Here is a 12,159-nt window from a genome sequence, read left to right as displayed (position 1 = left end):
TGTGAGATGGAGAAAATCACAGAGAGGACCCTGTGAGGTAACTAAGATTAAGTAAGCACCTATGCACGAAGTACTTAGAACACATCTGACACATAGGAAATGGCACCTAAGTGGTAGTTACTCTTGGAAGCTGTCAACCTTGAAATTTAACATCTGCCTTCTTCACTATCATTCGTTCTCACACATAGGAGCTGAGCACCTATCATGCTTCTGACACTACTCCAAGTTCTGGAACGCAGTGATAAGTAAGACAGACAAGGCCATTGCTCTTATGAAGCTGACAGCCTCATGGGGGAGGCAGAAAATAAACAAGAGAGTATTAAGTACTAATAAGTGCTATGATTTGAATAAAAGACAGTGAGATGAAGGAATATGTGGTCAGGAAGGTTGCTCTCAGGCCCGAATGGCATGAAGGAGCCAGCCATGTAAAGATGTGGAGGAAGAACATTCTAGGCAGAGGGGACAGCAAATGCAAAGGCCCTGAGGCAGGAATGAGCTTGTCTGAGGACCAGATAAGTCAGTGTGGCACAAACACAGTGAGCAAGGAGGAAGAACGGTCCAAGATGAGGACCATTCACCTCAAAGAGGTGGCAGGAGACCCATCATATGGGGCATTTCACGGGCTCAGGTTCTACGGTAAAAGCTATAGGCAGTCAGTGTAGGTGGGAAGGCATAGGTCAAGTCCTGGATTTTTTTTTTTTTTTTTTAAGACCTGGATTATATTTTAAACAGATCCAGAGTGATTGCTGTGTGGAGACTGCTGGAGAGTCCCTAATATCACCACCCCTATTTTAGGCACTGTTCTAAACAAGTCCGCTGGGAAGGTACTGATGTGATCATTCCCTCATGTACAGATGTGGCAATCACGCACAGGGGCATTAAAGAAGTTTCCCCGATGCACACAGTTAGACAGGAGGGCTGGGGTACAAGCCCAAGCAGCCTGGCCCTAGAGCCTGCGCAGCCCTGACCATTATGCCAACTGCCTCTTAGGTGGATAGAATGACCCCAGGAAAGTGAGGGCAGAGATCCTATTATATGCTAGGTAGCCCTGGCCCGGTGCAAAGTAAGCCCTCGATAAATGCTTGATGTGTGAATGAATGAATGAATGAATGAGTCATGTGAAAACACTGTAAATTGAGAAGTACCATGTAAATATTGTTCATAAATCCTTCATATTACAGGAGTTCCATTCATCTTAAATTTCTTCTAATTCTTAACAGGATTTTCCTGGGAAAGGCAAAGGGAATGGAGGTAGGACACTTACTTCACCCCCGAGTCCCTTCATGTTTAACTAGGGGCAAATGACAGCCTGGCAAATCTGGCCTGGGAGAGATCTGAGGAGAGACCTGGGCTACAAAAACTCTGGTGGTTGGCATCCTCTCCATGATGGCCTCTAGACACTTTAAGAATGTTCCAATCTACCCAAGAAATCGTTTTTTTCCTCTCATCTACTTTCTTCCTTATCTATTTCATTTGGTAGAGAATGAATACGTTTTAAGCATTTTACTCATACAGGTGGGAAAACCTTTAAAATCTATTATAAACGGGCTTGAAAAAGTCACAACGTTTCTCAACGATGGTTCTCCTTGGGGTAGTTTCTTTGGGGATGTCTCCCACAGTTCCGGCAGGAGGGCTGTGTGGAACTCTCCCCTATAAAATCCAGAACTTTGGGTGATTCTTGCTCTATCTCGCACAGCAGGCAGAGGGAAATGCCACCTGCGGACTCGGGTTAGAAGGGACTTCTAATCAAATCCCGAGGTGGTAGTTAGTTGGACACTGGAGCCCCTTGCAGTATACCCCTGGGGTTTTCTCACGCCTTGGCAGTGGAGTACATCCCTTTGTAAGGATCTCCCATTTTCCCCCAATAACAAAGAACACTCACTCAACCACAGAAAGCAGTGTTCTCCTACATATTTGTAGTTTACTCCTCACAAGTACCTGTGACGGAGGTGTTCCCATTAACCTCATTCTACAGGTGAGAAAGCTGAAGCTCTTGGAGAGAGAGAGAGAGAGAGAGAGAGAGAGAGAGAGAGAGAGAGAGAGAGGTGCAAATTCCGGGGAAGCCCAGGTGTCTGAGGCGCCCTTGCTGCGCAGGTGTTTTATCTAGGGATCACCTGGGGGGGGGGGGACTGGTATTGCGCCCATTTTTCAGATGTGTAAACTGAGCTGCCCCAAGGCTTCAGATCCGAGTCCCCAACCCGGCTGTCTGTCACCCGAGGCCATCTGTCTCCTCGCGTCGCCCCTCCGGGGCCCAGGTGTGTTCCTCACCCGCGGGGGGTGGCGTGCGCGCGGCGGGGGGGCTGCCTCCGTCTCTGGGGGCCCAGGAGGGTGGTGTCGCCGCGTCTCCCAGGGCGCTGCCAACCTGCGGGGGGCGGCGGGGGCGCGCGGGCCGGGCTTTGTCTGCCCCACCTGAGGAGCCCGCGCCAGGCCGCGCCGCGGGGCCGCCCCGCCTCGGTCCGCAGGGGCCGCGGCAGCGCCCGCTCCAGGCTCGCGCCGCCGACCGCACCGTAACCCGAGCCCGCGGCCGCCTCCATCTTACATCTGGGGACCGCGATCTTCTCCTCCGTCCCCGCAAACACTCCGGGGAGCGCCCCTCGCCCCCTCCCCGCACCTCCCGCCCCGGCGCCCCTGCCCGCCGCACCCCCTCCCCAAACCGCCAGCGCCAAGGTCCCAAGTGGGCGCAGGGGACCAAGTGGAAGATCCGCCCCTCGCAGGTGCAGGGCCCGGGGCCCCCAGCCCGCGGCGGGCGTGGGGCGGGCGCGGGGCCGGCGCGGGGGGATGTCCCCGCGGCTGGAGACCCCGGGGGGCTCCGCCAGGGCCTCGGCCGCCGCCTCCGCCGGACGGAGCCCGCTCGGGCCGCGCACACCTCGCTGGGAGCTCGCAGAGGAGCCATGGAAGCGCGGGAGCAGAGGGGATAGGCGTGCCCGCGTGTGTGTGAGTGTGTCCGTGAGCGCGCGCGCACGCGCCTGTGCGTCTTTAAGATCCGGGGTGTAATTCCGCAAAGAAGGTCCTGGAGATGGGGCACGGCTCGTGTGGACAGAGGCTTTGTGTCCAAGCCGGCAGCGCAGGGGAGAGGCCGGGGCGGGGGCTCCCCCGGGCGGGGACAACTCGAGGAGTGGAGTCTGCGCCTCGGGAGGGGAGCGGGATTCCTCAGCCCGACGGGACGCCTGGGGGCAGGAAGCTCGGGACTCCGGGCCCTGCGGGACCATCGTGCGCCCCGGCCCGGGCTGGGGGGCGGCGGGGACGCTCGGCACAAGCTCCCGGCCGAGCCCCGAGCCCCGAGCCCCGAGCCCCGAGCCCGGGCCGCGGGGTCGCGTCCCCGAAACAGCCCGCCCCGCCCGGCTCCCCGGCCCTAAGGGCAGCCCCGCCGGCCGGGCCGGTTACGCCCCCACCCGCGCCCACAGCCTCGCCGGCGAGCCGGAGCTCGGGCGCAGGGAGGCGGCCGCGCGTCCACTCCCGCGGCTGCAGCCGTCCCTCCCCGCCCCCCCCGCACTCACAAAATTGTCCCCGCAGCCGTTGTCCGGACACAGCACGTAGAAGGAGACGCCGGGGTCGGCGTAGAAATCCATCCGGCGCTCGGTCTCCTCGGTGGCGATGAGCTCGAAGGGCGTGTTGGAGCACCATTTCTCCGCAACGTCAGCCAGCTGCTGGAAATCCATCCTGGCCCGCCGCGCCCGCCGCTCGCTCAGCCTCCTGCGCGCCGCCCGCCTCCCGCCTCCCGCCCGCCCTCCTCGCTCCTCGGGCGCCCTCCTCCCGGGCGGGCAGCGCGCGGCTCCGCGGCTCTCGGGCAGGCGGCGGGGCCGGGCGGCGCGGCTCCCTCCGGTCCCGGGGCTCCTCCCGGCGGGGACTGTTTACATGCTGTGTGTACGGAGTGGGCGGCGGCCTGGACGGCGCGGCGCCGCGCCCGGCCCCGCCCCCGGCCCGCCCCCGGCCCCGCCCCCGCCCAAGCCCCGGCCCGCCGCCCAAGCCCCGCCCCCGCCCGGCCCCGCCCCCGCCCAAGCCCCGCCCCCGGCCCGGCCCCGCCCGCCTCCCGGCCCGTCCCTCTCGGGCGGCGCGGTCTGCAGCGGGCAGGGCGGGGCGGACTCCTCGGTTCGCACCACCACCTTTTTTAAAAAAATTTTATTTATTCTTTATTTATTTATTTATTATTTTAATAAATAAGCGAACCCAGCTTCGGAGCCTCCCGGAGTCCTCACGAGTCCGGCCCCGCCCCCGTTCCGTGACGTCATGCGCCCCAGCCAATCACCGGAGCCGGAGAGGAGCGCCGCGGTCCGCCAGCCCGGTGACGTCACAGCGCGGACCCGACCTCCGCGGCTTTCCCCGCTACAGTGAAGCGGGGGCGGTGGGGAAGCTCGGGGTCCCGGCTTGCGCTTGCTGGGGGTTAGCGGGCCTTGTCGGGCAAAGTGTTTTCCCGAATGCGATTTAAGTGCAGGGGACGCCCGCAGAATTGCAGATAACTTGGACCTCCTCTGAGGCTAACAATGGAGGAGCTGAGAAAATCTGAGGGAAACCGCTTTTCTCTTTCAGAAATCAGAGCTCTGTCCTCCGATTGGTGTAAAAAAATGTTTCCCCTAAATACATTGACTAGACACTGATGGGAGTATCCATTTGAAAGGAAGATGATAGGTTTTGGAGGTCTTTTTTTTTTTTTCCCCCTGAACATAAATCTAAATATTTCTTAGAAATAAGCCTCCTCAGACTAGCTTGAATATTATTTACCTTCAATTCATATTGCATAACTTAAAATGACCAACTACAAGTTTGGAGAGGAGAAAGTACATTTTAAAACAAGTGTGCACAGCTCAGTGATTGCACCTGTTGAATGCTCATTGGTTGCCAGGAATGGGACAGGCATTACCGGATTGCAAAAAATGCATCGGAAGAGCCCTCGCCCACAGGAATTGAATGACGACTAGCAGAGACACGTTAAATAGCATTCATTCTACAAACGTTCAATCAGCTCTTGTCTTTAAAGTTGGTCTTCTGAACCAGGCACCGTGATAGCCCTCATGATATAAATATGAACAATGTGTAGTTCCACCCTGAAAGGGCTGGCAGATTAGCCAAGGAAAGCTGGGGATACCGTCAACCCTCTGAACACACCCTTTAGAATGGGTGTGATTCTGGAAAATTGTTCTCTTGCACATTTCTGGGATAGGGACTCTTTTTCCCTTGACTTTCCTTACTAAATCAAAGCTGCATTTCCATATTGAAAGTAGAAACTCCACATAATCTTTCAGTAGAGGCAGAGGTCAGGACGGTGATCAGCTCAAAGCCATCCTGGGCACTGCCTCTTACCTTTAACCTGATGGGAGTTGTCCTCACCCTGAAGTTAGTGGCTCCATGTAACAATTCCCTGATTTCAGAATTTCCCAATTCTTTGAAAACAATTTAGTCAGTGAACATTTATGGACCATCTATGTACCAGGTATACAAGGCCCAATTTTTGCCACCAAGGACAGACTATAAACTAGGCAGGATTCCAAGTTGATCTTCAAGATCCATGCCTGCTTGGTATACATGCACCTTCTCCCAATCATTCAAACACTAATCTAGGTATTGCTGTGAGGGATTTTAGAGATATAATTACGGTTTCCAAGCAGTTGACCTTAAGACAGGGAGGTTGTCCCCGGTGGGCCTGGCCTAATTAGGTGAGGTGTTAAAAGGGACTGGGCTTTTCCTGGAGAGAGATTCAAAGCATGAGGTAGATTCCTCATCAAGGTGATTCTCCGCTGATGATGTTGGAGATAGAAGGGGCCATCTGGCAAGGACCAGGCAGCTGAGTGTGGGAGCTGAGAGCAAACCCTGGCCAACAGTCGGCAAGGAAGTGAGATTTCTGTCTCACAGCTTCAAGGAACTGAATTCTGACAATGACCTCAATGAGTTTGAAAGTGGGGTTTTTTTCTTAGAGCCTCCAGACGAAAACTCAGCCTGACCGAACCATGATGAAAACCTTGACAGACCCTGAGCAGAGAATGCACGCATGCGGTGGCTGTGCCAGAACTACTGACTTACAGCACCATAAGCTAATAAATGGCTATTGTCTTAAGTCACTAAGTTTGTTTTAATTTGCTATGTAACATTGAAAAGAGTACATAAGACAATGAAGGAGACAAGCACATGGATAAAGAAAATTCCATATGTTCCTGTAAATGTTATAAAATGTTGCTCTATTTTTTTTTCCTGTTTTTTAATATGGTGACCTCAGGAAAAAAGCAAGCTTCTGGTTCTGCCATTTAAAGCATTATTATACATTACTCTGGAAGTTCCAAAAATAAAAAGATTCCTTAAATTTGAGACTAAAATATATAAATAAAATACATAGCTTGTCTTGGAAAACAGGAAGTTTAAAAAATGCCTGTGTTTTTAAATCCATCTATGAAGCTTGTTCTAAGTGATGGATGATAATTACAAAGTTATATTTATGTAATAAGTACTTTTTGTTAGAAGATGAAAAATTCTCATGATGAAAAATAGAATTCTGGGTATCAAGCAATTGCTTAATGAATTGAATACTGTTGGTTTCCTTAGAAGGCCATTGACTTAGGTGCCTGGTTGGTACAGTCGGTAGAGCATGTGACTCTTAATCTTGAAGTTGTGAGTTTGATTCCCCCATTAGGCGTAGAACTTACTTGAGAAAAAAAGAAAAGAAAAGAAATAAAGGCATTGAGTTAAAGAGCAGAAACTTTGGAATTCTGGGTTGATTCTCACCAATGAGATTTTAAGTTTTATGGACATTTGCAACTAACTCAATTGCTGGAGCCTCAGTTTTCTTTTCTGAAAAATGGGGACAATAGTGAGACAAAGTATGTAAACTCCTTGTTCCAGAACCTGGCACACAGCAAGGGTCATTATTACTCTTGATCAGCTTCTGGAAGATGATTTGTTGGAAGATTGGCTGATGAATTCTTTTTTAAGATTTTATTTATTTATTTGAGAGAGAGAGAGAGAGAGAACGAGCAGAGAGAGGCAGAAGCAGGGAACCCAACACAGGACTCGATCTCATGGTCCTGAGATCATAACCTGAACTAAAATCAAGAGTCTGATGTTTAGTTGACTAAGCCACCTAGGTGCCCCAGCTGATGAATTTTAAAAGTAAAATTCAGGAGTTACATGAGGGTAGTGAATACTGCACAGATGAAGGAAAACCTCATTTTTTCCAGGCACTTAAAGCAGAGTTTCTCAATGAGCTTGTCTCAATGAGCTTTTCTCAATTATCCAGCACTATCGATACTTGGAGCTGGATAAATCTTTCCTGTGGGGAGTTGCCTCGTGTGTTGTAGGGTATTTAGCAGCATCCCTGGCCTCTACCCACTAGATGCCAGCGGCCTCTCCTTTGGAGTCTGCCCAGCCTCTGACAACCAAAAGTCTCCAGACATCACTAAATGTTTCCTGGAGGACCAAACTGCCCCTTTTTGAGAACTACAGATTTAGAGAGAAAAGTCTTGCACAAGGCTGAAGCAAGCCTTGTGTGGCAGGTAAAGCCGTGGAAATAAGTCCTGGAAAGTGCATCTATACAAGTCACTTGAGCTTTGGTTTCCCTAATGCAACTGAGAAAGTCAGTCGCTTGGACAGGAAGATGATAAATCACTCTGCCTCTCTCCCGTTTGGACAGAGTCCCGTGAGGCATCCCATGTAGGGATGTGTTCAGGCTCCAGGTACAGGACAGTTGTCATCCAGAACGTCGACCAGGTCTTTCATGCTGCCTGAAGGTGAAGAAACATAAGGGTCTCCTGAAGACCCTTCGTTGTTCTGGCTCTGGAAGCAGAAGGAAGGTGAAAATGAATCCCCATTGGTGAGTGGAGAGTTGTGTAGTCCTCACTGCATGCAGAGAAATGTTTCTCTTCTTTATACGAAGAAGCTTGACTTCCATCTCTGAACCACTGATTGTCTTTGGGAGATGTATGTTGGTTAAGACGAGAAGGCATGTGCGAACCCCATGCTGGCTGGGATGTCTCAGGAGCCCAATTTGGTCTTGCCAAGCACACCCTAGACTTGGCTCAAGCCAAGTCTTCTACCCACCTCTGTTCTAAGTCCTCTGTGGCTTTTATTCTAGTGTAAAGCTGACTTTTCCATGTAATTTTACCTTTTATTTACTTCCACATTGTAAGTCCATTTAATGAGCCCTCCCCTCTAGCAAATCCGCTTCATCCATACAGCCTGGTGGATATATGCTAAGACGAATCAGGCAGAGAGGGGAGTGTGGCTGGTTCCACATTCACCCTTTGAGCCCATGGCAGTCGTATGGTATCAAGAGGGACAGTAGACCCCAAGGTCCAGGAGGTGGCAGTCAGTAGAGAAGTGTGTGATTTGTCACAGAGGTGATGAGGGAGGTAAAAGGAGCCCAGGATGTGGAGAAGGAGTACCCAAGAGGTGAACACAGGAGGGATGAGAGCTATTTCCTCCCTTTCCCAAAACACTTAAGAAAGGAGATGCCTGGGCAGCAGGGTGGGGAGGACGGAGGCTAGACATGTGTGCCAAAGTTTGTCTCATTGCAACTAGAGTTTGAAAAAAAAAAAAAAGTTAAATTGGGAGATCAGCAAAAATTAAAATTCTATATAAGTGAATCATTGTAACCCAAATACCCCATAAGGCTTGGGAGAAAGATTTACTCCAGCATTTCTGCCCTCTGGCCAGAAAAATTCATTCCAAATTTTGTTTCTGAATCTGTCAATCTTAATTTTTACAAAATCACTTTTTCTTCTTGTTATCCCTCTAAAAACTTTGCATCTAAAACTTGAAGAAGGGGCAGCCCGGGTGGCTTAGCGGTTTAGCGTGATCCTGGAGACCCGGGATCGAGTCCCACGTTGGGCTCCCTGCATGGAGCCTGCTTCTCCCTCTGCCTGTGTCTCTGCCTCTGTGTGTGTGTGTGTGTCTGTGTGTGTGTCTCTCATGAATAAATAAATAAAATCTTTAAAAAATAAATAAATAAAATTTGAAGAAGCTCTGGGTTACACCATTTGGCTACATTTGCCTTCAAAACATGTCTATCTGATCAAATTCACCTGGTAAGTATTTTCCTTTTCTATATGTCAAAGAAACATAGTTTGAGGTTGTTTTTTTTAAGTTTCTTTTTTCAAACATTTCAAGTATTCTATGTTGTTCAATCATTCCCCTCCTTGTCCTTACCTTCAACTAAAATGGTTTCTCCTACTCCCTATTTTTAAGCATTTGTGTTGCCTTCCTTCAGTAAAACACACAAAACTTCCTTTTCACCAACATCTCACTGGTGCTGCTGAGAGAGAAACACAGATTTTAAGGTGGCAAAACAGTTGTTTTAACATTTTTCTCTTTTCCATTTCCGATGAAGATTATTGTTCTGCTTCTATTTTTATTTGTCTGTTGAGGCTTGTTAGGACCTGGTTAAATTAGCTCATCCTCTAGAGACAGTCCCCAGAGCATTACTCCAGAACTCCTAGGAGGGTGTGGATTCCTCTGGGAAAAGGCGTGTATCCAGGGAATTTGCTAAACCAGAAGCTGCTGTCAGATGATTCCAGATCTGAATGTCTATAACTACATTTCATTAATTCAGAAAGACTCAAGGTCTATTCTTTTGTTTTGGGGCTCAAAATGAGACAGAGGAGTAGGTTGTAGCAGTCTTAGTCAATGGTCTTCTGTTCATCAGTAACAGAAACACATTCATGCTAGTTTAGGCAACAGAATAAAATGTCAAGAGAACTTTCATAAAGATCCAGAGACTCTCACAGAACCCAAGGGCAGGAGTATGTCTCACAATAGGCAAGAACCAGGAACTGAAAAACTGTCAGGAACTATTAATTTCTCTCTTTCTCCTCCCCCTCTCCCTCCTTCCCCTTCCTCTTTCCTTCCCCGCATCCTCTCCTCCCTGCCTCCCTCTCAGTCTCTTATCTAATTCTTTGTGTCTTTCTGGCCAGATCATTTTTTTCCCTCTACCTTTGCACATCTGTTCCCTTCTTCTCTTTACATGCCCACTTTCTCTGCTTCTCCTGGCATGTGGATGAGAATGAGGCTTTCCATGATGGCAGCTACTGCTCATCACTCTCTGTAACCTCCGTTTCACCCAAAAGGTGGTCATTCATCTCTGAATGCCCACTCCAATCTGCTGCTTCACCTCTGGTCATGGCCAGTGCAGTGGAGTTATCAATCATAGATAGAGTTGCTTCCTGGAGATGGACATACTCTCAATGAAAGGGGGTTACTGAGCTGGGAAGACATCTCCAAAAGTATCTATTTCAACAGGGTAAATTTTTTTTTTTATGCAGACAAGTGCAGGAAACAATCATTAAGAAAGAAGAACTTGATGAGAAATAACAAGTGTTGGCAAGGATGTGGAGAAAGGGGAATGTGTGCTGTTGGTGGGAATGGAAGTTGGTGCAGCCAGTTGGTGCAGCCACCATGGAAAACAGTATGGAGGTTCCTTAAAAAATTAAAAATAGAACCACCCTATGATCCAGCAATTCTGCTTCTGGGTATTTATTGGGGAAAAAAACCCACAAAACACTAACTTAAAAAACTCTCTGCACCTCCACATTTATTGCAGTTTTATTTATAATAGCCAAGAAGACACGGAAGGAACCTAAGTGTCTCTCGATGGGTGAATAAAGAAGCTATGGTATAGTATTCAACCATAAAGAAGAAAATCTTACCATTTGTGACAACATGGATGGTCCTTGAGGGCATTATGCTAAGTGAAATAAGTCATACATAAAAAGACAAATTCCACATGATCCCATTTATATATGAAATCAACCTCCCTCCCCCAAACTAAACTCATAGAGAAGATTGGTGGTAGCCTGCAGCCGGAGATGGGGGAGTAGGGAAATGGGTGAAGGTGATCAGAAGTACAAACTTCCAGGGGTGCCTGGGTGGCTCAGCTGGTTGGGTGTCTGGCTCTTGATTCAGGTTCAGGTCATGATCTCAGGGTGGTGAGATTGAGACCTGTGTCAGGCTCTGTGCTCAGTGGGGAGTCTGCTTGTCCTTCTCCCTCTGTTCTTCCTCCTACTCTCTTTATCTCTAAAACAAACAAACAAAATCTTAAAGGAAAAAGAAATACAAACTTCCAGTTATAAGTAAGTGCTGGGAATACAATGTACACCGTGGTAACTACAGTTAATAATATTGTACTGTACATTTGACAGTTGCTAAGACAGTTGATCTTAAAAGTTCTCATTAGAAGAAAAAAATTTGTAACCGTGTGTGGCATTAGATGTTAGCTAGACTTACTGTGATGATCATTCTGCAATGTGTCCAAATATCAAATCATTGTGTTGTGTACCTGAAACTAATATAATTTTATGTATCAATTATACCTTAATGATAAAAAAAAGAAAAAAAAAGAACTTTCCAACTATAAGGCTTTTAGATAGATGAACATGATTAAAAACCTTCTTGGAAGTGGGTGGATTTATAGAATATAGGAAACTGAACATGAGTCATAATAACACTATTTAAAAAAACACAGTGGGAAGTGTAACCCAAAGTATAACACATAAATAGCTTTAGGGTCCTGTAAAATATATGTATATATTTGGCAATGAGGTTACTGATATATCAATATATGGGACTGGTGGTATTTCTTTTCTGAACTCAATTAGAATAAGCACATGCACCAATTTCTAGCAGCTTCTCCCAGGCTCACATGTTCTGATTCCGCCTCTTAGAAGAAAGGCCATCTGATGGAATGCCCAGTAGAACCACATGGTATTTGACATTGACAACCCCATCTCTGGTCATAGCTTTTACATTTCTCTATACAGAAATATGAATGCATATATTACATATATAAAAAATAAATCTGGGGACCCCTGGGTGGTTCAGCGATTGAGCATCTGCCTTTGGCTCAGGGCATGATCCTGGAGTCCCGGGATTGAGTCCCATATCGGGCTCCCTGCATGAAGCCTGCTTCTCCCTCTACCTATGTCTCTGCCTCTCTGTATGTGTCTCTCATGAATAAATAAATAAAATCTTTTTTAAAAAATAGATAAATATGGACATTTCATGGAAATAGAATCATACAATATGTGGTCTTTTGTATATAGCTTTTTCCACTAGCACAGCTTTGTCCGTGTTGTAGGATGTATCAGTACTACGTTACTTTTTATGGCTGAATAATATTCCATAGTATATATAGATAAAACCACATTTTGTTTATCCATTCATCAGCTGATGGACATTGGGTTG

The 12,159-nt window shown here is 48.3% G+C and overlaps 1 protein-coding gene across 5 annotated transcripts in view; it reads right to left on the bottom strand.

Moving 5' to 3' along the window:
- The window catches only part of MTURN (maturin, neural progenitor differentiation regulator homolog), a 29,251-nt gene extending 25,397 nt beyond the window's left edge, over nucleotides 1-3,854 (bottom strand). For 4 of the 5 annotated variants that reach the window (XR_003143114.3, XR_004804546.2, XR_004804547.2 and 1 more), the window contains exon 1: nucleotides 3,498-3,740. Coding sequence is in view for 2 of the 5 variants with exons in the window: in XM_025464510.3 (XP_025320295.1) it covers nucleotides 3,498-3,659 (162 nt within the window). In the remaining 3 variants the exon portion in view is untranslated. Of the gene's footprint in view, nucleotides 1-3,497 lie in introns of all 5 variants that reach the window. The other variant, XM_049093764.1, reaches the window with a different exon arrangement.
- Between the last annotated feature and the right edge of the window lie 8,305 nt (nucleotides 3,855-12,159).

The sequence above is a fragment of the Canis lupus genome, chromosome 14 (genome assembly GCF_003254725.2).
Source record: "Canis lupus dingo isolate Sandy chromosome 14, ASM325472v2, whole genome shotgun sequence".
Classification (NCBI taxonomy): Eukaryota; Metazoa; Chordata; class Mammalia; order Carnivora; family Canidae; genus Canis; species Canis lupus.
Note: the sequence above shows the minus strand (reverse complement) of the source record. Positions and strands in the feature narration are given on the sequence as shown.